This window comes from Lissotriton helveticus, chromosome 2_2 (genome assembly GCF_964261635.1).
Source record: "Lissotriton helveticus chromosome 2_2, aLisHel1.1, whole genome shotgun sequence".
In the NCBI taxonomy this organism is placed as follows: domain Eukaryota; kingdom Metazoa; phylum Chordata; class Amphibia; order Caudata; family Salamandridae; genus Lissotriton; species Lissotriton helveticus.
The window spans coordinates 168,646,072-168,669,094 of record NC_136060.1 but is presented as its reverse complement, the minus strand read 5'-3'; the positions used below and the strand labels follow the sequence as shown (position 1 = coordinate 168,669,094).

The following is a 23,023-nucleotide window of genomic DNA, read 5'->3' as shown; positions in this document are numbered from 1 at the left end:
CCTTGTGACCCAGGCTCTCTGTGAGAGGGCACACTGACAGCCAAAGTCAAGGCGAGCAAGGAGAGCGCTGCAGCCGAAGCATGGTCTGTGAGCACATGGTCCGCAGGCAGCGCTGAAGTAACAGCACAGCCTAGCGCCTGCGCCCGGGCGCTGCCTCTTCAGTGCGCCCCCGCCTCCTTCACACAAGCAGCGCGGGAGAGGACGGCGCTCGACCGCACTTTGGGCATCCTCCGTTTCAATACACCGCTGGGCTCGGGCGCCCTACGAAGGCGGCAGAGCTAAATTTAAGGATTTGGGCGGAAACAGGCTGCGTTTCGCTCCGCGGAGGATGGTTCTTCACTAAATCTCACACCGACCCAGGGCAGTGACTGCAAACTCGGAGCTGCAGCGGCCGGGAGGGTCGCCTCTGCTGGGACTCCTGCGCAGCCCTCCGCCCCATGCCCCGCTTGCCCGCCGCCCGGGGCGCTAGAGGGACCCGCTGAGGCCATGCAGGCGCCGCCGCTGCTGTTCCTGCTGCTCCTGCGCTGGCGGGGGGCGGCCGCCCAGGGCGAGTACTGCCACGGCTGGCTGGACAGCGGCGCCCGCTACCACGAGGGCTTCCAGTGCCCCGAGGCCTTCGACACCGCCGACGCCACCGTCTGCTGCGGCTCCTGTGTGCTGCGCTACTGCTGCGCCTCCGTGGAGGCCCGCCTGCAGCAGGGCGGCTGCACCAACGACCGGCCGCCGGGCGAGGAGGAGAGTCAAGCCGCCCCCGCTGCACGTGAGTACCCTGCGCGCATCCTGCCGACCCGGCCAGACCTGTGCGCGCAGTCCAGCGACACAGCGCACACACTCACCTCAAACCAGCGCTACAGCACACACACACACCTCAAATCACCCGGCACCCAACTCCTGCAGACTCCCTCCACCCCCAGGTGCAAGCACTGCTCTCACCAGGACCCCGAACCAGAGGGCACCCTGCCCACAGCCATCACATATCATGACCCGCACACACAAGGCGCATCCTGCCGACGCCGGCCAGACCTGTGCGCGCAATCCAGCGCTACAGCGCACACACTCTCACCACAAATCACCCGGCACCGACTCCTGCAGACTCCCTCCACCACCAGGCGCAAGCACGGCTCTCACAAGGGCCCGAACCAGAGGGCACCCTGCCCACAGCCATTACCTGCACATACCATGACCCGCGCAGACGAGGGCGCATCCTGCCCACAGCCATCACCCGAACATATCATGACCCGCACACACAGGCGCATCCTGCCCACAGCCATCACCCGAACATATCAGGACCCGCGCACACAGGGCGCATCCTGCCGACCCCGCCAGACCTGTTCGCGCAATCCAGCACTACAGCGCGCACACTCTCACCACAAATCACCCTGCACCAACTCCTGCAGACTCCCCCCACCACCAGGTGCAAGCACAGCTCTCACAAGGACCCCTAACCAGAGGGGACCCTGCCCACAGCCATCATCTGCACATACCATGACACGCACACACGAGGGCGCATTCGGCCAACGCCGGCCAGACCTGTGCGCGCGGTCCAGCGCTGCAGCGCACACACTCTCACCACAAACCACCCGGCACCCAACACCTGCAGACTCCCTCCACCACCAGGTGCAAGCACTGCTCTCACAAGGACCCCGAACCAGAGGACACCCTGCCCACAGCCATCACCTGCATATATGACCCGCGCACACAAGGGCGCATCAGGCCCACAGCCATCACCTGCACATACCATGACCTGAACACTCAGGTCGCATCCTTCCCACAGCCATCTCCTGCACATACCATGACCCGCACACACGAGGGCGCATTCGGCCAACGCCGGCCAGACCTGTGCGCGCAGTCCAGCGCTACAGCGCACACACACTCACCACAAATCACCCGGCACCCAACTCCTGCAGACACCCTTCACCACTGGGTACAAGCAAAGCACTGCTCTCACAAGGACCCCGAACCAGAGGGCAGCCTGCCCACAGCCATCACACAGCATGACCCACACACTCAGGGCGCATCCTGCCAATGCCGGACAGATCCCTGTGCGCGTAATCCAGCACTACAGCGCACTACACAACTAGGTACAAGCACTGCTCTCACAAGGACCCTGAACCAGAGGGCACACTGCCCACAGCCATCACGTGCACATATGACCCACACACTCAGGGCGCATCCGTCCCACAGCCATTACCTGCACATATCATGACCCGCACACACGAGGGCGCATCTGGCTCTTGCCACCAGCAACCCCCGCACCTCCACCCCCGGGGTAGATCCTGCTCACAAACCACAGCACCCTAAAGACACCCTTCTTAGACACTGACTCATAGGTCACTTCCTGCTCACAACGGCCAGCAGTAACCCACGGTTATAAGGCACATCATCCTCACACCAAACAGCACTATAACCACAGCCTGCGCAAACAATAACCCCCCCCCTCCCTTAATGGGGTCCTTCTATTCGCATCCAACAGCACCCTAACACATACTGCTCACACTTACCCCCACACACAGCGCATCCTCCTATACCCCTGATCACACAGCGACCCACACCCATCGGGCACATCCTGCTCACACTCACCCACACTCCCTACACACACTCTCCTCACACGCTAACCCACACACATCCTCCTGACACCCTCCTCATACAGTGACCCCCACACACAGGGCACATCCTGCTCACACTTACCCCCACACACAGCGCATCCTCCTATACCCCTGATCACACAGTGACCCACACCCATAGTATGCACCCTGATCACACTCATCACAATCCATGCACACACCCTGCTCGCCCGCACATATCCCCCTAAAACCCACTCCCACCGTGACCCACAGCCAAACGACACACCCTGCTCACGCCCGCTCACACTCTATACACACACCCTGTTCGCACACTGACCCACACATAACCCCCTAAAACCCACTCACACAGCGACCCACACCCATCGGGCACTTACTGCTCATACTCACCCACACTCCATACACACACTCTCCTCACACGCTAACCCACACACATCCTCCTGACACCCTCCTCATGAAGTGACCCACACACATGGGGCATATTCTGCTCACACTTACCGCACCCTATACACACACTCTCCTCGCACCCTAACCCTCGCACATCCCCCTAACACCCTCCTCACACAGTGATCCTCACACAGGGCACATTCTGCTCACACTCTGGAGAGGTGTGGCTCACTGGTTAGAGGCGGCAGACCTGTAAGCAGAGAACGGCCCGGGACCAGGGTTCAATTCCCGACGCGGCAGGGTCTTGGACCAGGGTCAACGGACTCGATAATTCTCGCCTTAGTGCCTACTCTAACCAGGGAACACACTCGGTAACTCTGGGCATTAAACTTGCCTCATCTCTACAACGGCCCCCCACAGACGCCGGGGATGCCTGGTTTCACCCTGGAGATACCCAGAAAGGGACCATCTCACAGGGAAAACCAGGACGGGTTCCCCAGCGGTCTACAGCGCCAGGACACTCGGGTAGAGTAACAGTGCGCTTTACAAGTATCCCACATTTACATTTACTCTCCATATACACACACTCTCCTCACACGCTAACCCACACACATCCTCCTGACACCCTCCTCATGCAGTGACCCCCACACACAGGGCACATCCTGCTCACACTCACCCATTACACACACACCCTGCTCACACACCGACCAACACCAGTAAGATGCATCCTGCTCGCGACTGTCAGCACCCAACATGCACCTTGCTCAAACATCGACCCACACTCTTGTGTACACCCCCCTATACCCACAAGCACCCAATACACTGGTGGAAAATCCTGCTTACAACCACCACAACCCTTTGAACACCGTGTTTTCACACCGACCCACACCCAGATCCTAGTCTTAGCCCCAGCCATGCACACTCACCATCATCCCACTAACACCAACTGACACTTATGCACAACATACATAACCTGTGCACACCCACCAGCATCGTGTTCATACCACCAGTTCACTGTGCCCACCCTGCTCGCCCCCTCAGCACCACGTGCACAAGCAGCAGCGCTCTGCACACACTCTATGACACCTGTCACCGTCCCACAGGGTGTACATGCACTGCTCACATCCTTCGCACCTGTTCACTGCCTCCATCACCCTGTGAAGGGTGCGCAGCCTGCTCACATCTCTGAAGCACGTAGCGTGCGTGGTGTGAACTTCCAGCGTTATGTGCAGATGCTACAATATATTGTAGGCACTTCACGAGCAGCCTAGACTCTCCGGCACCTGCAGTGTTCGTGCCCAGCCTACACCTTTATTTTATTTTATTTTATTTTATTTTATTTTATGCGTTGTTTATATAGCGGGGACTTTACCCGAAGGTGTCAGTGCGCTTCACAATAGGAACAGTAATGATACATGAGGAGAGAATTATAAGTGAACAAATTACAAAAGCAAACATAAGTTACATGAGGCAAAAGTGACAATTGTGAGCAAACAAAATACAAGAGGTAGCAAACGGTACATTACAGGAGGTGATCTGGAGGATGTACACTTACACCCTCCAGATGTGTCGGCATGCCTTCACACCCCCCAGCACCACCCTCACACCCACCTCAAATCAACAGGTGAGCAGCACACCATCCAGACCTCTCTGCAGAGCCCCCTCACACCATCTAAAGCCATATGGTTACCCTCTCACACACCAAAGGAGGAGTACAGCCCCCAGAGCTTGTGCACGACCTCCTCAGATGTCCCTGTGCTCACCCTCTTACACACGCAACAAGGGATGCAGCCTCGGCGCGCCCTGTTCACACTATCTAGTGCCCTGTGCGCGCGCACACACTCCAGACAAGGGATACAGCCCTTTGCATGCCCTATTCACACCATATAGTGACATGCGCGCGCACACACCAGACGAGGGGCAAAGCCTCAAGAACTCACACCATAGGGCACCCTGTGCACCCCCTCTCACACGCCAGACGAGGGATACCGTGCTTAATCTGTAGAGAAAACATAAGAGCCCGAGAGAAAAAATAAGTGCCCGGGCCGTCATCAGGGGGCCACTGCAGCTTCCAACTCCCGTTGCCCCCGCTGCCAATGACAGTAGCAACACAACTCCTAACCACCACACTCGTGCAAGTGTGACAATTGTGAATATTCCGGGTCCCCAAAGCTGTAAGAATGGCTTCGGTAGCAGATATTAGTTATTTTCAATGTATAGCCGGTGCAGAGCGGTGTACACCACTGGCTCACTTTAAGCACTGGGGATAGAGCTTCCAGAACCAGTGCACCCCCTATCCACTCCATCCAGTGCCCCGTGCACACCCTCTCACACACCAAAAACATAATACAACCCGAACAACACTTTGCACGACCCTCTCACAAATCTAGTGCCCCGTGCACACCCTCTCACATGGCAACAAGGGATGCAACCCTCACAACACTTTGCATGCCTCTCACAGATTTAGTGCCATGTGCACACCCTCTCACATAGCAGGCAAGGGGTGCAACCCTCACAACACTTTGCACGCCCTCTCACAGATTTACTGCCATGTGCACACCCTCACGCATAGCAAGCAAGGGATGCAGCCCTCACAACACTTTGCACACCCTACTCACACTATCTGGTGTCATGTGCGGACCCTCACATACACACACCAAACAAGGGACAAAGCCACAAGAACTCACGCCATCCAGTACTTTGTGCATAGCCTGCTCACGCACGGTGTCCCACACACATATGCACCTACCAGACGTCCCTAAAGTAAACAGGAAACGTGCCTACCCTGAACGGAGAACATATGACACCTTCCTGCAACGCGGCAGCATGTTACACAAGGAGGGCAATGCACTAGCGTTGACTTAAATGTTTCTCGAAAAATAATAGTTTATGCCCTAAACCCGGAACAACGTTAGCCAGCGCTTGAAATAGAAATGTAAGGGTGCAGGTACTCACAATTCCCAGATTACTTATTTGCTTCTGAGCTACCGTTTTTTGATAATATAGAGAATTGGGCGTCCGAACCCAATTAAACTTATTTCCTGCAGTGATAAATCTTTGACCAACGGCAAGGGTTATGCCAGGTATGCACTGGGATATTTTCACAAATAATTTCAAGTTTAATGTAATGATTCATGCGCTCTTCGTCCAATGGACTACTGTCAAGGCCTCACTGTTCCGTCAATATGAAGATAAATGGAAGGAGCGTCAAGTTCTCTGTCCTGCATGCACAGTTACAGTTCTCCTCGCCCATTAGAGAGGTCACACCGCCTTCTAGGGACCTTCCTCCTCACACAGTAGAGATGGCACACTGCCCTGCAGCAATGTTCTCCTCATCCACAGAGATGCCATACTGTCCTGCAGCAACTTTCTGTTCACCCACAGAGATGTCCTGTCCTACTGCAACTTTCTGCTCACCCACAGAGATGCCATACTGTCCTGCAGCAACTTTCTGTTCACCCACAGAGATGTCCTGTCCTACTGCAACGTTCTGCTCACACTCTGAGATGCCATACTGTCCTGCAGCAATTTTCTGTTCACCCACAGAGATGTCCTGTCCTACTGCAACTTTCTGCTCACCCACAGAGATGCCATACTGTCCTGCAGCAACTTTCTGTTCACCCACAGAGATGTCCTGTCCTACTGCAGCGTTCTGCTCACACTCTGAGATGCCATACTGTCCTGCAGCAACTTTCTGCACACCCACAGCGATGCCGTACTGTCCTGCAGCAACTTTCTGCTCACCCACAGAGACGTCCTGTCCTGCTGCAACTTTCTGCTCACCCAGTGAGATGCCATACTGTCCTGCTGCAACTTTCTGCTCACCCACAGAGATGCCATACTGTCCTGCAGCAACTTTCTGCTCACCCAGTGAGATGTCATACTGCCCTGCAGCAACTTTCTGTCCACCCACAGAGATGCCATACTGTCCTGCAGCAACTTTCTGCACACCCACAGAGATGCCATACTGCCCTGCAGCAACATTCTCCTCGTCCACAGAGATGCCATACTGTCCTGCAGCAACTTTCTGCTCACCCACAGAGATTCCATACTGCCCTGCAGCAACTTTCTGCTCACCCATCGAGATGTCATACTGTTCTGCAGAAATGGATGCTCACCCGGAAAGTGCTCATTGTACATTGCATACGCACCCATAGAGACGCCCCATCGGCCTGTAGGCATCTTCACAGTTATCCATAGAGACGTTCCTCTGCCCTTGCGACTCCTCCCTACTCCCTTATTGATATCCGGCTGCCCTGAGAGTCATATTTCTGTTTACCAACAGAGATGCAGCTCTTCCCTGCAGGCAGCTTCGCCCTCGCCCATTAGAGAGGTCACATTCCCCCAGTTCAGATTCCTAATTGCCCGTCTGGGAGACGCATTTACCAGCATGTCTGCCCGCGATGCACTCACGAGAACACGGGCGCCTGTAAACAAACAAACACATGGCGACGAGAAAACCATGTGACTCCACTTAGATCTTGTTTTCCACCAAGTTCGCCTTACTTTTGTAAAATGATTTATAATTATAAAAGCGTGTGTGTCAAAACTTAGCTATTGGGACCTGTTGGACATGGCCCTTGTTCCAGCCCCCAGCCCCCACCCCCCAGGGCTCTACTATTCGGAAAGCCTCTCTCCCTGTCCTGTGGGACCCCTCCTGAAATCCGGCGGGCTGGGAAAGGGATGCGGGAACACGTATTGGGTCTGTCTACTCGGTGGCCTGTCCTACTCCAGCCACCGCTCCCTCCCGGTGTGACCCCACAAGCGCCGTGTGTTGATGCTCGCTGGTCACACTGTGTGATCTTGTCTGTGAGCAATGGGGCTAACTGCAGCCTCAGCGGGGGCCTTTGTGCCTGTCAAGAGAGGTTTTCTTTGGGGTCTCTGGAGCAAGGCATTCGCTGAGACAGACGGGAGGGGAGGGGGCGGGGCTACGGGTGATAAACGACGCATCCTTTGGGACAGACCTCAGTCAAAACATCACTCTGCGCTTAACATCACATTAGCAGCACAACTCACTCGCCCACTTCTCACAGGCTCAGTAACACTCATCAAAACACACACACCGTGGGCACTTAAAGGGGCTACTTCACAAAGGCTAAAGGAAACACTTCCCGAAGTGTATGCTGCACGCATGAGCCTATTCGTATATATTCCATCCAGATACGTAAGTAAAACCCGTAGTAAAACGCTCACGCATGAAGTATGTAATTTGCAAAAGGTTAATTTTGACCCCAATCCTGCCGAAAACCTCGCGCACTCGCCCTAGTACACGAACGATGACTTTCCCTCAATGGTTTCCCAAAGACACACTTCTCCGTTTCAAATGTAAGAACATCGGGCATTTTTAGCTTCCCGACTGATAAAGAAAACCCTTTATGTACAAAAGTGGACCTATGTAATAGGAGGGAAAGTTCTCGTTCAGGAAAAAAAATGAAAAGTATTTTTATGTCACATATGCCGAGGTTAAACACCTCATGACGTAGACCAGGATGAGACCGGCACCCTCACCGAAAAAAAGTCACACTTATCACTTTACGACGAAGACGAAACGTATGCTTCTTTTTTTGTGAATGAGCTAACCTGATTTTAGATGTGTTCATTAAATATGCGCAGACCATGCGTCAGTTTCCTGCCCTGGGCCATGCACTGGGCACGCTCCTGGCTACACCCACTTTATCTTAATTTAGGTTTATGTTAAGAATGAAATGTTCACAATTGCACGTCATTTGAATTTCTGTTTCCTTTTGAGTATCGGCACGCGCGAGTCTTGTGCATATTACTCATAGATATAGAACTTTTATAATTTTTATAATGCGGGGAGTAAGTATTTATTTTGTGGTTCAGCCAAAATGATCCCGTGCAGTGTGTTCCGGTTTCAATTTTCGAAGAACACCTGCGTTTTGACAATCATATATTCCGCAATGACAGTTTGTAAAGTTCTGCTGACTTGTGACACCTATAGCTTGTTTTCGCTATTGAGATTATATTTTGTGTATATATTTACAACTGCAAGACTTTCAATAGAGCTAGTGTGTTGCCTTTGAGCCACATCAGTACACCCCAGTTCACAGTTTTGTTCCTTCATAAATCTCTGTTTGTCTACAATCTAGGTGTACAAACAGGTGATGCGTTGGCACTATATAAAAATCTATAATCTTCTATCTTTAATCGATATAAATAAGTACGTGAATACACGTGTTGAGTAGTATTAGTGTTAAGGGGTGGAATGGGATTTTTCCTGGTTGAGGTAGTGGCACGCCCTTGTGAGGTTTGGGCGAGTGCCAGGTGGATGAATAGTTTGCAGTCAGGACAGTGGCGCGAGCCTCTTCCTATGACCTTTCACAGGAGAGGGGATGTTGGCAGACTTGATGTTCACATGTGGAAGGTGGGACTAATTTTGAGCCTGACTCAATCTGAATTTCTTAATATGTATACAGCAAAGTGCAAAATAAGTCTGCTCAATTTTGCCTTAGCGACAAAAAAAGTGTATGTATTTAATATGAATTAGAGCCTAATTTGTATACTACCTCCCGTGTTACACAAGCATGAAAATAGAGCAACATATAATTGCTTCTTTTTTAAATTGGTGCATACTTGATATAATGTGACTAGTTTCTGATGCGTTGCACTGAGATTGTATGTTGGGCTGCACGATACAGCTATGCACAAACGTGGCACGTCTATACATTATTATTTATGGGAGAAGATGCCATATTTCATTGTCAACTGTCAAAACAAGAATCCTGACTTCTAGCATTGCTTTCTCCACCTAACCACATCGCCTGATCCAGGAAAAGCCCCTTCTCCCACTGTGCATTAGTGTGTTTAGCTGCCACAATAAACCTGAGATTTGAATATCAATTATCCTCTGGCACAGAAACCCACCTGGCCTCCTTTCCAGGACGGAGCATGCTTTAAATAACCTATTTCCCAAAGAGTGAAGAATCTTTTCAAAATGGTTTTAACAGTAATGGCTGTTCCCTGCACAGCGCTGCATATAGGGAGGGCCACTGGAATTTTATGTGGCATTAGGAGAACCAAATTATGTGCTTGATATGGCAAAATTATGTGGCAAGAAAAGGCAAATTATGCAGAGTAATGGGGCACATTTTGTAATAGTATCACCTCATTTTATTTGATAAGCACATTTCATGCGCATTTCCCCATAAATAAACAAGATAAACCCTAGCACATAATGATAAGCAAAACCCAGCACACATATAAGGATCATTACAGCATTACATAGTCTCTCAATTCAGTACATCAAGCTGCTCCAAGCCATAGTAGCTAAACCATTTGCCCCAGATTCTTATAGACAGGCTCCAGTCAGCTTGGCACACCAGCCCAAGCCCAGGCGCCACTTGTGGAGGGTCGGCAAGGCTGCTGTGGACCGCCATCTCCGAGCAATGTCTCGCTTAGCGACCACTGTTGCCATCCCAATCAGGGAGCAGTCTTCCCGGCATTTGCCCCTCATCTAGGAGCCCTAGTAATGGTTGTATCGGTGCAAGATCAATAGGAGTTCCCAGAATCCGGGTCAGGGCATGCATGATAGGCATCAATAGGCCTACATTGGAGGGCATTGCCAAACCACATTATTTTGTAACTTTTACTCATGGTACCACTGTCTGAGCAAAGATTTCACCCAATTCATACCAGTTTAACAACCAAATACAGCAATAAGCAACTGAAAGATGACCAGTCAACATCTGAAAAAGGCTTTTCACTGTGCAGGAACACGTCACAACAGTTTTAGTAGCTTTGGTCCGCTAGAAACAAACCTTTGATGTTAGAATCTGCAGATTATACAGCAGATGATGGATTATATGGCATATGCAGCCAATCCATAATTATGTGGCCTGGCTGCAGAATCGCTTAATTCCAGTGACTCTGCATATACCCTTTCACACCAAGGGACGCAGAAAGCCCCACATCTGGTCTGTAGAACCATGCAACTGTTCTAGGAAAATGGAAACCATAACACACTCTTCTTAAAGATACTATGGGTGAGAACCTCTGTAAAAAAAAAAAAAAAAAAGAGCAAACGGATTTTGCTCCATTAAGCTTGTTCTGCAATAAGACATGGACGGCATGAATAACATTTATCCAGGAAAAAAGATGAGCAAAGCGATTCTCAATTTATAGAGCACGAGCCATTCATTTTTCTGTAAACAGTCAAAGAAAACGATCCTGCACTTTTTTGCCTCGTTGATTACCATTGGATTTACAGCCCATTATTTAGCAGGACAAGAACAGACTAACCAAGTCTTAAATCGTGATTCCAGATAGGAGCTGATTAATTTCTTCTCTCAATAAGCAGATGGGGCTAACATGTGCTGCAGCTTTCCCCCTGTGATAGTATGTATCAAATAATCAATCTATGAGAGACAACAAACCACTTTGCTGTCATAATCCTAAATTCTGCAGCCAGCCACCCTGGGCTAGCATTGCAGCCTATCCCAGCTTCTGCAATTTTAGGGTCGATTCGAGGGTCGTTTCCCCCCAAAAATGCACCCCAGACTGGTCCGAAGCGGTCACATTAAAATTGAAGCATAAAGTTTGTGTTGGTAATGAGTCCTTACTCCGAATGAAATTGTTTTATTTTACAAACACTGAAAACAATATTGTTAACAAACCAAAGATGAATGTCATAAAAATTCACGGTTCATTAAATTATGTACATTTAATAATAAATAATAAAGTAAAGAACACCCTTTATCCACAGCACACAATTGATAAACTTTTTTATACACCAAATTGAAACTTAGGGGATCAAAAGAGTAATTGTCAATATAAATGTTTCACACCCTGATTCAGAGAACAAGGATTGGTGGAACATCTGTCATAAGCTGCTCTATTGATGGTGGAAAACCCACTAGTAGGGTGAAATCTCACTTTACTGAAAAATTTGCAGAAGCACATTTTGCAAAGTTAGATTACCAAGGCAGATGCTGGATTGCTAAATATTTCGGGGAACATGCTTGGCATTATTTGTGAATCCCCTACAAAGGCAGAAATCTTCTCCAATTCTAGAAGTAAACTAGTGGAAACAGATTGCAAACCTTTTGTAGCATGCCTTAGTGATTTGGCCCATAAGTATGAAAGTACAGTTCTTATGATAAAAGTTGTTTTTAATTTTTAGTTCTTTGTATCTGTAAACGATCTGTTCAAGTGGGGTCACACAACTAGTTAGTGATCAAAAATGGCAGGCCAAATTCTGTAAAGATTTATTACAAATAATTAGCTCAAACAGCTTGCCCGAGCTGGGCCAGTGCAGGAGTGAGACACAGTATTTATTATTGCCTGCACATTTCTGTCCTGCCATCTGTTTTCCCTATTAATGCACCAAGTGCTGGATAGAGCGGCCTTTCCCTTTCATTATTTATTATGTGGAGGAGTTTTCTCCCCGTTCACTCGCTCCTTGACATAGTGGCCACAGTAACTGGCTGTGAAGCCATCCTCCAGGCAGAAGTGAATCACACTGTTTCTGCCCCCCCAGAGGAGGCAGCCAATGAATTCTCATGGACAGCTAGCCCCTGTGTTGCAGAACCCAACAGCCCAAGGCATGAAATGAGCACAGGGTACATTAGCAGAACCTACACCTGATCCCTGAACTCTGTTTTGTTCTCTTCTGACAGCATTCCTGTTTATTAAAAACAAATGTGCCTTTAAAAACACAGTCAAATCTGAACAATCAAAACCTTTTAGTAGTATATGACTCAGACTTACTTTAAATGTACTCAGTAAAGGTTGAAGGTTCTGTTTGGATTTCTACACCGTACATTCAAATTAATTTCATACACACAACAATAAAATTGAGGCAGTTCACTTTAACAATTCTTTCACTAACAGAGATTCCCCTTTATACATATTAAGTTGAATTTTATAAATGATTCATGGGAGAATTTTCATATTTGATCGATTTAGTCTTGTAACCTGTTACCGTTTTTAATTTAACAGCTTTCAACATAGATTGCAACAGTATAGTTACAAACCAAATTATTTTGTATCGAATAGACATATAGGATAATGTACCCCCTACCATATGTTATCAGGATATTGCATGTCACTGGCGAGTTGCATGACATATATAAGTATAAAGCTAAGGGCCCAGTTCCTTTACAAGTTAATGGAACGTTGAGGTGACTTTTAATATCATTTTTACATATGGACGTGGGTTCCCAATTCTTTGCAATGTGTGGGGACAGTCGTGTTTCCTTATGATCTAATGACTGTAGCCCATCAGAGAATGGGCGTTCACACAAGATTGTCTGACCAGTCATCACTTTATTCAAGTGTTCACTTGGCAGTTGGCATTGGTCATTGAAAGCTCCTACCAAGATTCTGCTGGCTCTGTTTGCAACCATCCTGTTTTTGTACCCAGTCACAGGAGAGGCTTTCCTATTTACTCATTACAGTTATATATTTATTACCCAGGCTAATGACCAGCTGTAAAAATACCTATTACCATTATAACTTAATTCTGGCTCTACTGGGAGCAAAGAACCCTTTTGATTACTTTTATGACTTCACCCTTGCTTGGTTGCTCTAAAAACAATCTAAACCAGCTTCCAGTGTTTAAGTGGTAATGTTTTAAATTCTTTCCTAGTTATTAGGAGATTTACCAAGTACTCCCCTATAAAAACAGCAATAAACCTGCAAAAGTAATACCAGTTGTAAAGGACTGGCTTTAATAAACACACACTGCAACTCATCCTGGATAGCGACGCTGTAGACTGGCTGCTTTATTGTTCTAATCGGAAAATATATTACTTGTTACATGCTTTTGTGCAGTGAAATGTTATGTTTCTCTTGGTCCCACGCAATGTGTTTCTTTTTCTTCTTTCTTGAGAACCCTCTTATTGGCAGTAGGGCAGGAAATCATTGAAGACACTATTATACTGCAAAGTAAAGCTTTTCTTTAAAAACTGGTTTGTTCTTGAAACTTAGCAACAATACCAAGGGAGTTACATGTTTTTGCAGGTTTTCTCTGAAATGGGGCTCCACATTAAACATTTTCATTTTCAAAGAGCCAAGAAAATGTGCTTCAATCATAATTTTTTTATTCTGTTTTTTTCTAACTACTTTCACGAAGTTCATTAGGTAAAAATAAAGAAAACCTGTGGGGGCTGAAACGTCTATGAATATAACGACTTGGATGAGGTTAACAATAAATTCATAAACAAATTAAATGATAAGCACAATTGCCTCTATGTATTTATTTCAAGGTGCAGTCTTTTAAAGACCCAATTGGCAGACTAATGTTTTTATGATTAATAATGATATATGACATTGATAAATAATATCCTAAAACCATGAGTGACGGTACGCTAAATGAATGGTAAAAGAGTCTATTGATACCAGTAATGAAGCAGTAAAATGACCATTATATGGTATGAGAGATTTTGGCATTGAAACAATAGAATACATGAAATATTTATCGCATGTGACTGAAAACAAAGAGTGCTTACTCCCAGCACAGACTTGTAATTCAATTAAAACTTGGTAGGAAGGCCATTCCCAGAGGGGTCTTGGCATTTTTCTTGAAATACTAAAACACTGAAACAGCACATTTCAACTGTCTCACGGCTAGTCTAGTGCTTACAAACCTATTTCTCAAACACATCCACTTTATTTGCATCTACTGCATAGATCAAGCACATAAGCTTCAAGTATATATTTGTGATGCACTGTACAAAAGTCTAATAGTACATGCATTACTTGAATTCTGTAGGAAGACCTATATGAGAGACTAAAGCTGCAGGGGTTGGTTTCAAAACAAGCGGAAACGGGTCAGCCCAGAGCAGATAGAAAACTAGGGTGTAAGAGCACATTTATGAAATTGCAAAAAACAGCCTGGGAGCATTGGTTGGGCTCACTTGAAACACAACGATCCAGAACTATTTAGAAGTGCTGGAAAATAAATGTTTTAACTCCTTGAACAAGATGATTGGATAATGTATACATAATAATGAGAAAGGACTTGCAGAAAAGAAAAATTATAAAACCAAAATTGAAGGCAATTATTGAGTGAAACAACCAACTTGAATTATGAAGAACTGAACACAGTTATCACACAATTTCAAGACGATTGAATTAAAACATTCGGCACTCACAAGCATCTTCAGAAGTGAACTCCTCTCAAAGCATACACAGAAGCCAATCAGATCAGATAAATAGGCCGATTTCTCAGAGGAGGTATAACCTTACAGACTCTGCAACTGACTTGGGAAAGACATTTAGGGGCCAATTATGATGCAGCCCTTAAAGGCTTCAACCGACGGTCAGAGCCTTCCGGGCTGTATCTTAATCGACTCCTCGGTTTACTCTCCGACCGCCGCATTACAATGCTGGCGGTCGGGAACTAAACAGGCCGATCATTCCGGCTGCCTTCTAACTGGCTCAAGGAGCCCGCCGGAACCGGCTTGTACTCCCAAATGCCCTTGGGATTACGATGGACAGTTTCCGGCATGGTTTCCATGGCGGCATGTCCGACATGGAAAACATCTCAGAAAGCGTGTTTGGGGCCCCCAGCAGGGCCCCCTTGGGTACACTGCCTCAGGTTAGGGCCAAGGGGGCACTTATGGTTCACCCATGTTGATCCCTTCAGGATGAACAGCACCTCCCATATCCCTATGGGAGCATGTATTACAATGGGTAATGCATGCTCCCATGGGGAAATGTGGGAATGTAATGGAACAGTGTTCAGTTGCATCCTAATTAGGCTGTCGGGACAGCCGACCATCGGTCGGTCGGTCGGTCGGGCCCAGGACGGAGACGGTGTCGTACAGACTCAAGTCTGCCTGACATCGTAATTATCCCCTATGTACAGAAACAAAATTATATGTGTAAAAGAGATAGGAAGAGGCAAACTGACGATACCCAAAATGATTGATACAAAGCTCAACAAGCCATGGCAAAGCCTTTAGAGCTGGCTGGTCTATAAATTAAAGGGCGTCTTCTTTGATTGGCAAGTAGGAATGAGTATGTGCTTGCATGGCTGAACAATTGGGTAAATGTGAGCGTGAGTTGATGATTAGATAGGCAAGTATATAGGTGGATTAATGTAAGTCAGAGATTAAAGGCAAGGAGAACAATTAGGTGAATGAGTGCACAGATAAATGGTTCAATAATGGTTCAATAAGTGAAATGATGACTGTCTAGGTGACTGAATGAATGTATACATCTTAGAAGATGGGGCATCACACAGCAGTTGTGATAATATACAACTTGCAAACTTTCTGAGCCCGCACATAAACATGGAATCTTAGAGCAGTGATAGCCAATAATGTGAGGAACAGCATCAGGGCCCAGCCTGGGATGTTGTAGAACTGCTTCCCCTTCATGAAGGGGCTGATTTTGCACCAGCAACGCAAAGTGTGCAAGATGCCCATGAGCTGTCGACACAAGTGCTGGTTGAAAACGTAGCCCACGAAGAGCAAGATTATAGCTAAAAGCTAAGTGAGTGCCAGTCTGTAGTACAAGGCAGTAGGGAATAGAAGAACTGCTGCCCATGGCAAGCAGAGGCACCACCTCGTTAAAACAAGCGTTGGCAGAGCTAATAGGCCTGACTTTGACAAGCAGCCTCTTGGCTTCTTTTTGCAAAACAATATTGTTGGGGAAGCTGTGGGCCCTGATCACTCGAAAAAATAAATTCATATACCTAAAAAGAATACAGAGAAGTGAAGTGTATAGAAACCAGAGCACAAGTCAGGGTGGACGTGGTTGTAGAGTCCCCTCACTATTTTAGAAATGGGACTTCGTTCACCCTAGCCCAAGACCTTGTACCCCAGCAGTGCAGCTGCTTACATTAACAAAAAGTGTAAGCACTTAACCTAGCCTCACAATATTTTTAAATATTCCTGGCCTCAGGAATATTCCTCTAAATGACATTGTATTATCTTACAAACAATGAAAATATTACAGAGTTAACAAACCAAAGATGGCTGTGATAAAAAAAAATGCATAATTCATTCAAGTTTGCAAATTTAATAAAACTTTACTACTAAATAATAAAGGAAAAAACACTTTTTTGGCACTAAATGGACAAACCTTTTAAACATCAAGTTGACAAACATGTTTGTACACCAAATTGGAAGTTAGGGTCTCAAAAAAGTAACTGGCAATATTAATTTTCCACACCCTCCATCACACTGGCAACACCCACTTTATTTGTAAATATGGCCCATGAGGGGGTTATGTTTTAATCTCTTATCTGAGGCACAAAGGAGTGAGACTATTAATCTTTTTGTTAGAAATTGGGTCTCTAGTTGGCAGAGGTATAAACCCTGTCAAAATAGGAACCAGAATCCTACCCAAGGAAAGTCACAACACAACCTAAATTATCATATTAAAGCGTTTGGTGCACAGGGCACTTCATCAGAAAGGTGTCAGATGTGCCATATGCCGAATAATACAACACTTTGCAAAAGGTCTCTAGCTAGATATGTGCTACTAAATACAATCTCAACACAAAGCTGAAGAGGGAGAGGTTTTCAAAATATACGGCCACATGGCAATGATTCACAGTAAAGAAAAGCCGTAGTACCCTTTCCCGCCACTATGAAACGGACACAAACTATATAAAGTCATTACATGATTGTTACTTACTTTGTCTGGCAGTTGGCGACCAGGGTGGCACACACATCAACGGTAGGTCATTGTGACTGCCACCCAGTTGTGTGAGGCAGTGAGTTGCAAACTTCTTGTCATGATCCCAAGAATATTTCCCACAATACAGTCAGGGTGAAGCTCCCACAGATTCCAGGGCTGAGCCATCATTGGCTGTGAATAAGGAAAGCAGGAAGGGAGGCAGTACACAGCCTTCTTTAAGGCCTCTATGCTTGTAAATTCGGCATGCAAGCCCCGATACAATTTTACTCTTAACCACGTCCTGGTGTAAAAAGCCTCATTGTCCTCAATTGTGTGACACAGAGACCGCAGTCATTTCATTTTCACCGAAGCAGGCATCAATTAACTCCATAAACTGCCACACAATAATATATTTACGGTGTATACTTATGGTTCGGGAGACCACCATCTTTCCGAAGTGCTGTTCGAGTAGAGCCTGTCAGACTAATGACATCAGACCGCCCGCCCTATTTAGAGGGGGCAGTCTGATGTGAAACTGAAACCCCAAAGGTTTGGTGCACGGCCACCTGAAAGACCGCAGCAGAACACCTACCTTGGAGGGGTAGCAGAGGAACTGCAGCAATGGAGGCCGGCAGTGACATCTAAATATGGCAGGTGCTAATCCGCCAGAGTGGTGGAGGGAATGACTTCCAACCCCCTCCCCCTCCCCAGTGGACTGTTGGCCATCAGCAACACTATAAAATAGCCCCAAAATCTTCTTCCAGCCGATTCCTCATCACGACCAGCTAAAATCCATAATTTCAGACATATATTCCCGCACTGCATACTGTTTCAACTAAACAGGAACTCCCCGTTTATTTGAAAGACATGATGGGTACTTTGAATAGATTGGATACATCAGAATGGTGATAAGATGTTGGTTATAGCAGATGTTACAAGGCTCTAAACATCCACTAGCCACATACACAGTGTAAACGCAGTCAAGAAGTTTCCTCCTACTGGCTCAGCCCTTTATTTCCTCGAAATGACTTTGGAGAGGCTTGAGTTTTTCTTCAAAAGAAATATTGTCCCGTTCAGCAGTGAAATATACTTTTGAATTCAGGAACCAGCAATAGGTGTCAGGATAGCTCCCTTATTGACAATCTCTTTATGACTTGGCAAGAAATGGAGTGGGCGTCGCCAGACCCATTCATATCATTATAATGTGTAAAGCCCCAGAACAGGAATAAAAAAAATATGTGCATTGCATCAGGTCAAACTATTACAAAAGCAGATTTACCAGGACCACCAAGAAAACAGCAATAACTTGCATAAAATTGATTTCTATGTCCCCAGGATTACACAAACAACTGCTTAGACCAATCGCTGCCTGCAACGCAGTGCTGTGTGCAGGTAGCAGCCACATCAGTGATAAAGCATTGCTGCATTTTTCTTTTGTTTTTGGAAGCCACACATTGGCTGTTGGGTAGAGGATAACAATCATGACGTCATCATACTGCAACTTCAAGCCTTCCTTTTTTAAACTACTTTTGCAATTCAGCAGCAATGCCTAGGATGTGGCATATATTTGCGTGCTTTCTATTCATGGAGCCTTTGCTAGGATCATAGGCTCACAGATTTGAACTGCCATGCATTGAGAGCTCTACAAAGAATTAGGACTCTACATGAAACAATCCCACTTTCAAAGAACTGGTGATTAAGTGCTGCTGATTTTATTTTTTCAAGCTACTGTGTTTTCCAATGCCCTCGAAGAAGCTCGCTGGGTATCTATTACTCTAGAGTAAAACAGGCGTTGGCTGAAACCTTTATGAATTTGAAAGACTTGAATGATGTTAACAATGCATTATTGACTAAATGGAATAATTATCAGTAGTGCTAAACTGTATTATTTCAAGGTGCAATATTCAATAAATGTGATTGGCATAGTTACACATTTAACGAAAAACATACCAAAACTATTGACTGTGTTCAAACTAAATTATAACAACAAGTTGATACTGTCAAAGAAGCCATTAAGTAAACATATCATCATCATCATCAAAATAGCTTATTTTCGGCACCAAGCCATAAAAGCAGTAGAAATAGCAAAAGTACATACATCCTATTAAAGAGAATAAAAAATCTGACTGTAAAAGCTATACATAGATTCTTGTGTGAAAGCTAATGCATCACAGCATACGCACAACTAGCAGTGCTTGATGATGAGCCAAAGTCTAAATACATCACCGTTGGCCTGTGATTTATAAAATGCAATCCTATATTCAAATCTCGTTTTGTACAAAGAAAGACCATAAAAGAGACAACCTAAAAAGCTAAAATAGGATAATCTATAGAAAGGTTTGACTATAAAAGAACTAGACTAGACAATAAATATGTATAGCATATGAGGCACGTCGAAGAGTGCTGCTTCAAACCATAGACTTGTAGCTACGTTAAAGCTGGGTACACAGCCACTCACAGAAACGTTACTACATTGCTACTAAACCCTACAAAACAAAAAAGATGTTTTAACTTCCGTAGTGTGGGTCAGTGCGTTTGTAAGTTGTGTTGTGTGTGACACTGTATCATGAGGCCTGGAACAGGTGATGTGGTGTGAAACGAAATGAATGTGTCGCAAGTCAAATAGTTATTTCCAGTAGTGGGTGTGCTGTTGGTTGAGTGGTGCAGAGTCATACCATGTGGTGAGGCATGTTGGAAGATAAGATGATGCATGGTAAGGTGCGGTGTTGAATAGCAAGTATGGTAGTATTAAATCTCAGCCAAGAGCTTACCAGTGATTGCAGGCATTCAGGAGAAGACGAGGTGCTCCTCACGTGGTCAGGCAGAACGTTTCTAGCTAAGCATCATCATCAAAAGACTGAACTGGCATTTCAGTGCTCGTGGTCAACGGAGGTGTTCCGTATGTGTAGGGGCACTGGACATGAAGCGGAGCAGTGGGACTGTGGAAAAGGATATCAAACTTCCTGCTTGAACCCTACATAAAGAGACATTTACAAGTGATGGATGTGCCCCAACGTATTGTTCCCTTATTTTGTTGTCATGTTCTTTTTGTGCTTTGGGCTATTGGAATTGCTCCTGGATCTATGTCTGGACATTCCTGCTTTCCTCGTTCCTCTTTCCTTGTGTATGGCAAGTTTGATGCCTTGTTAATAATTTCTGTATTGTTCTTTATCGTCAGTCAAGTGCTATAAGATTGCCTTTGCTGCTTTTTGCCTCTTAACTGGGACCCTCTTAAGGAGGCATACAACACACTTTTCATCTTTGACAGGTAGATTGTCTGTGATTTGGTGCTGGTGTTGAGTTAGCGAAGTGAAATCTGATTTTCAGTGTCATTCAGCACTGGTTTCCCCAGACTTTTTGCCTCTACCCCCTGCATTTTTGATTGTGTGCTGGATTTCGCTTTTACTGGCTTAGATGCTTTGAACACTTTGCCGCTGTTGATTAATGTCAAAGTGCAAGTGCTCCCTGTGTACATTGTCATTATGACTGATTATCCATGATCGGTACAAAAGGGGGTGGTGATGGACGGAGCATCCGAACCAATCAAACACTCGCACCTAGTCAAAAGATCTGGGTTGAATCCATCACCGTTCTTTAGCCCACTCTGCCACCCCAGTTCAGACATGGCCATATGCAAATCAGTCTGACCCTGTGCCTCATGGGAACAGTCCAACCCGAACTGCCAAGCCATGCCTTCCCTGGACCGGAAACAAGCTTCCGAGGACCGGTTTCTGGCATTACAGCCGTCTTCAGCCCGGCTTGCTTGAATCCAGTGGCAAAGTGAGCAAGGGACTCACGTCTGAGCATACCCTGCCACACTTGTGGTGGGCAAAAGCGGTACAAAATGGGATGGTGATGGACGGAGCATCCGAACCAATCAAACACTCACACCCAGTCAAAAGATCTGGGTTGAATCCATCACCGTTCTTTAGCCCACTCTGCCACCCCAGTTCAGACATGGCTATATGCAAATCAGTCTGACCCTGTGCCTCATGGGAACAGTCCAGTCCGAACTGCCAAACCATGCCTTCCCTGGACCGGAAACAAGCTTCCGAGGACCGGTTTCTGGCATTACAGCCGTCTTCAGCCTGGCTTGCTTGAATCCAGTGGCAAAGTGAGCAAGGGACTCAGGTCTGAGCATACCCTGCCACACTTGTGGCGGCCAAAAGCGGTACAAAAGGGGGTGGTGGTAGACGGAGCATCCGAACCAATCAAACACTCACACCCAGTCAAAAGATCTGGGTTGAATCCATCACCGTTCTTTAGCCCACTCTGCCACCCCAGTTCAGACATGGCTATATGCAAATCAGTCTGACCCTGTGCCTCATGGGAACAGTCCAGCCCGAACTGCCAAGCCATGCCTTCCCTGGACCGGAAACAAGCCTTGTTAATAATTTCTGTATTGTCAGTCAAGTGCTATAAGATTGCCTTTGCTGCTTTTTGCCTCTTAACTGGGACCCTCTTAAGGAGGCATTCAACACACTTCACATCTTTGACAGGTAGATTGTCTGTGATTTGGTGCTGGTGTTGAGTTAGCGAAGTGAATCTGATTTTCAGTGTCATTCAGCACTGGTTTCCCCAGACTTTTTGCCTCTAGCCCCTGCATTTTTGATTGTGTGCTGGATTTCGCTTTTACTGGCTTAGATGCTTTGAACACTTTGCCGCTGTTGATCAATGTCAAAGTGCAAGTGCTCCCTGTGTACATTGTCATTATGACTGGTTATCCATGATTGGTACAAAAGGGGGTGGTGATGGACGGAGCATCCAAACCAATCAAACACTCGCACCCAGTCAAAAGATCTGGGTTGAATCCATCACCGTTCTTTAGCCCACTCTGCCACCCCAGTTCAGACATGGCTATATGCAAATCAGTCTGACCCTGTGCCTCATGGGAACAGTCCAGCCCGAACTGCCAAGCCATGCCTTCCCTGGACCGGAAACAAGCTTCCGAGGACCGGTTTCTGGCATTACAGCCGTCTACAGCCCGGCTTGCTTGAATCCAGTGGCAAAGTGAGCAAGGGACTCACGTCTGAGCATACCCTGCCACACTTGTGGCGGCCAAAAGCGGTACAAAAGGGGGTGGTGATGGACAGAGCATCAGAACCAATCAAACACTAACACCCAGTCAAAAGATCTGGGTTGAATCCATCACCGTTCTTTAGCCCACTCTGCCACCCCAGTTCAGACATGGCTATATGCAAATCAGTCTGACCCTGTGCCTCATGGGAACAGTCCAGCCCGAACTGCCAAGCCATGCCTTCCCTGGACCGGAAACAAGCTTCCGAGGACCGGTTTCTGGCATTACAGCCGTCTACAGCCCGGCTTGCTTGAATCCAGTGGCAAAGTGAGCAAGGGACTCACGTCTGAGCATACCCTGCCACACTTGTGGCAGCCAAAAGCGGTACAAAAGGGGGTGGTGATGGACGGAGCATCCGAACCAATCAAACACTCACACCCAGTCAAAA

General features: G+C 46.8%; 1 protein-coding gene across 1 annotated transcript in view; it reads left to right on the top strand.

Annotated features, from left to right (window-relative positions):
- Positions 1–381: 381 nt before the first annotated feature.
- Positions 382–23,023, top strand: part of SHISA3 (shisa family member 3) — a 44,810-nt gene continuing 22,168 nt past the window's right edge. The window contains exon 1 of the mRNA XM_078678967.1: positions 382–760. Within this exon, the coding sequence (XP_078535093.1) occupies positions 487–760 (274 nt within the window). The 5' untranslated portion in view covers positions 382–486. The remainder of the gene's footprint in view (positions 761–23,023) is intronic.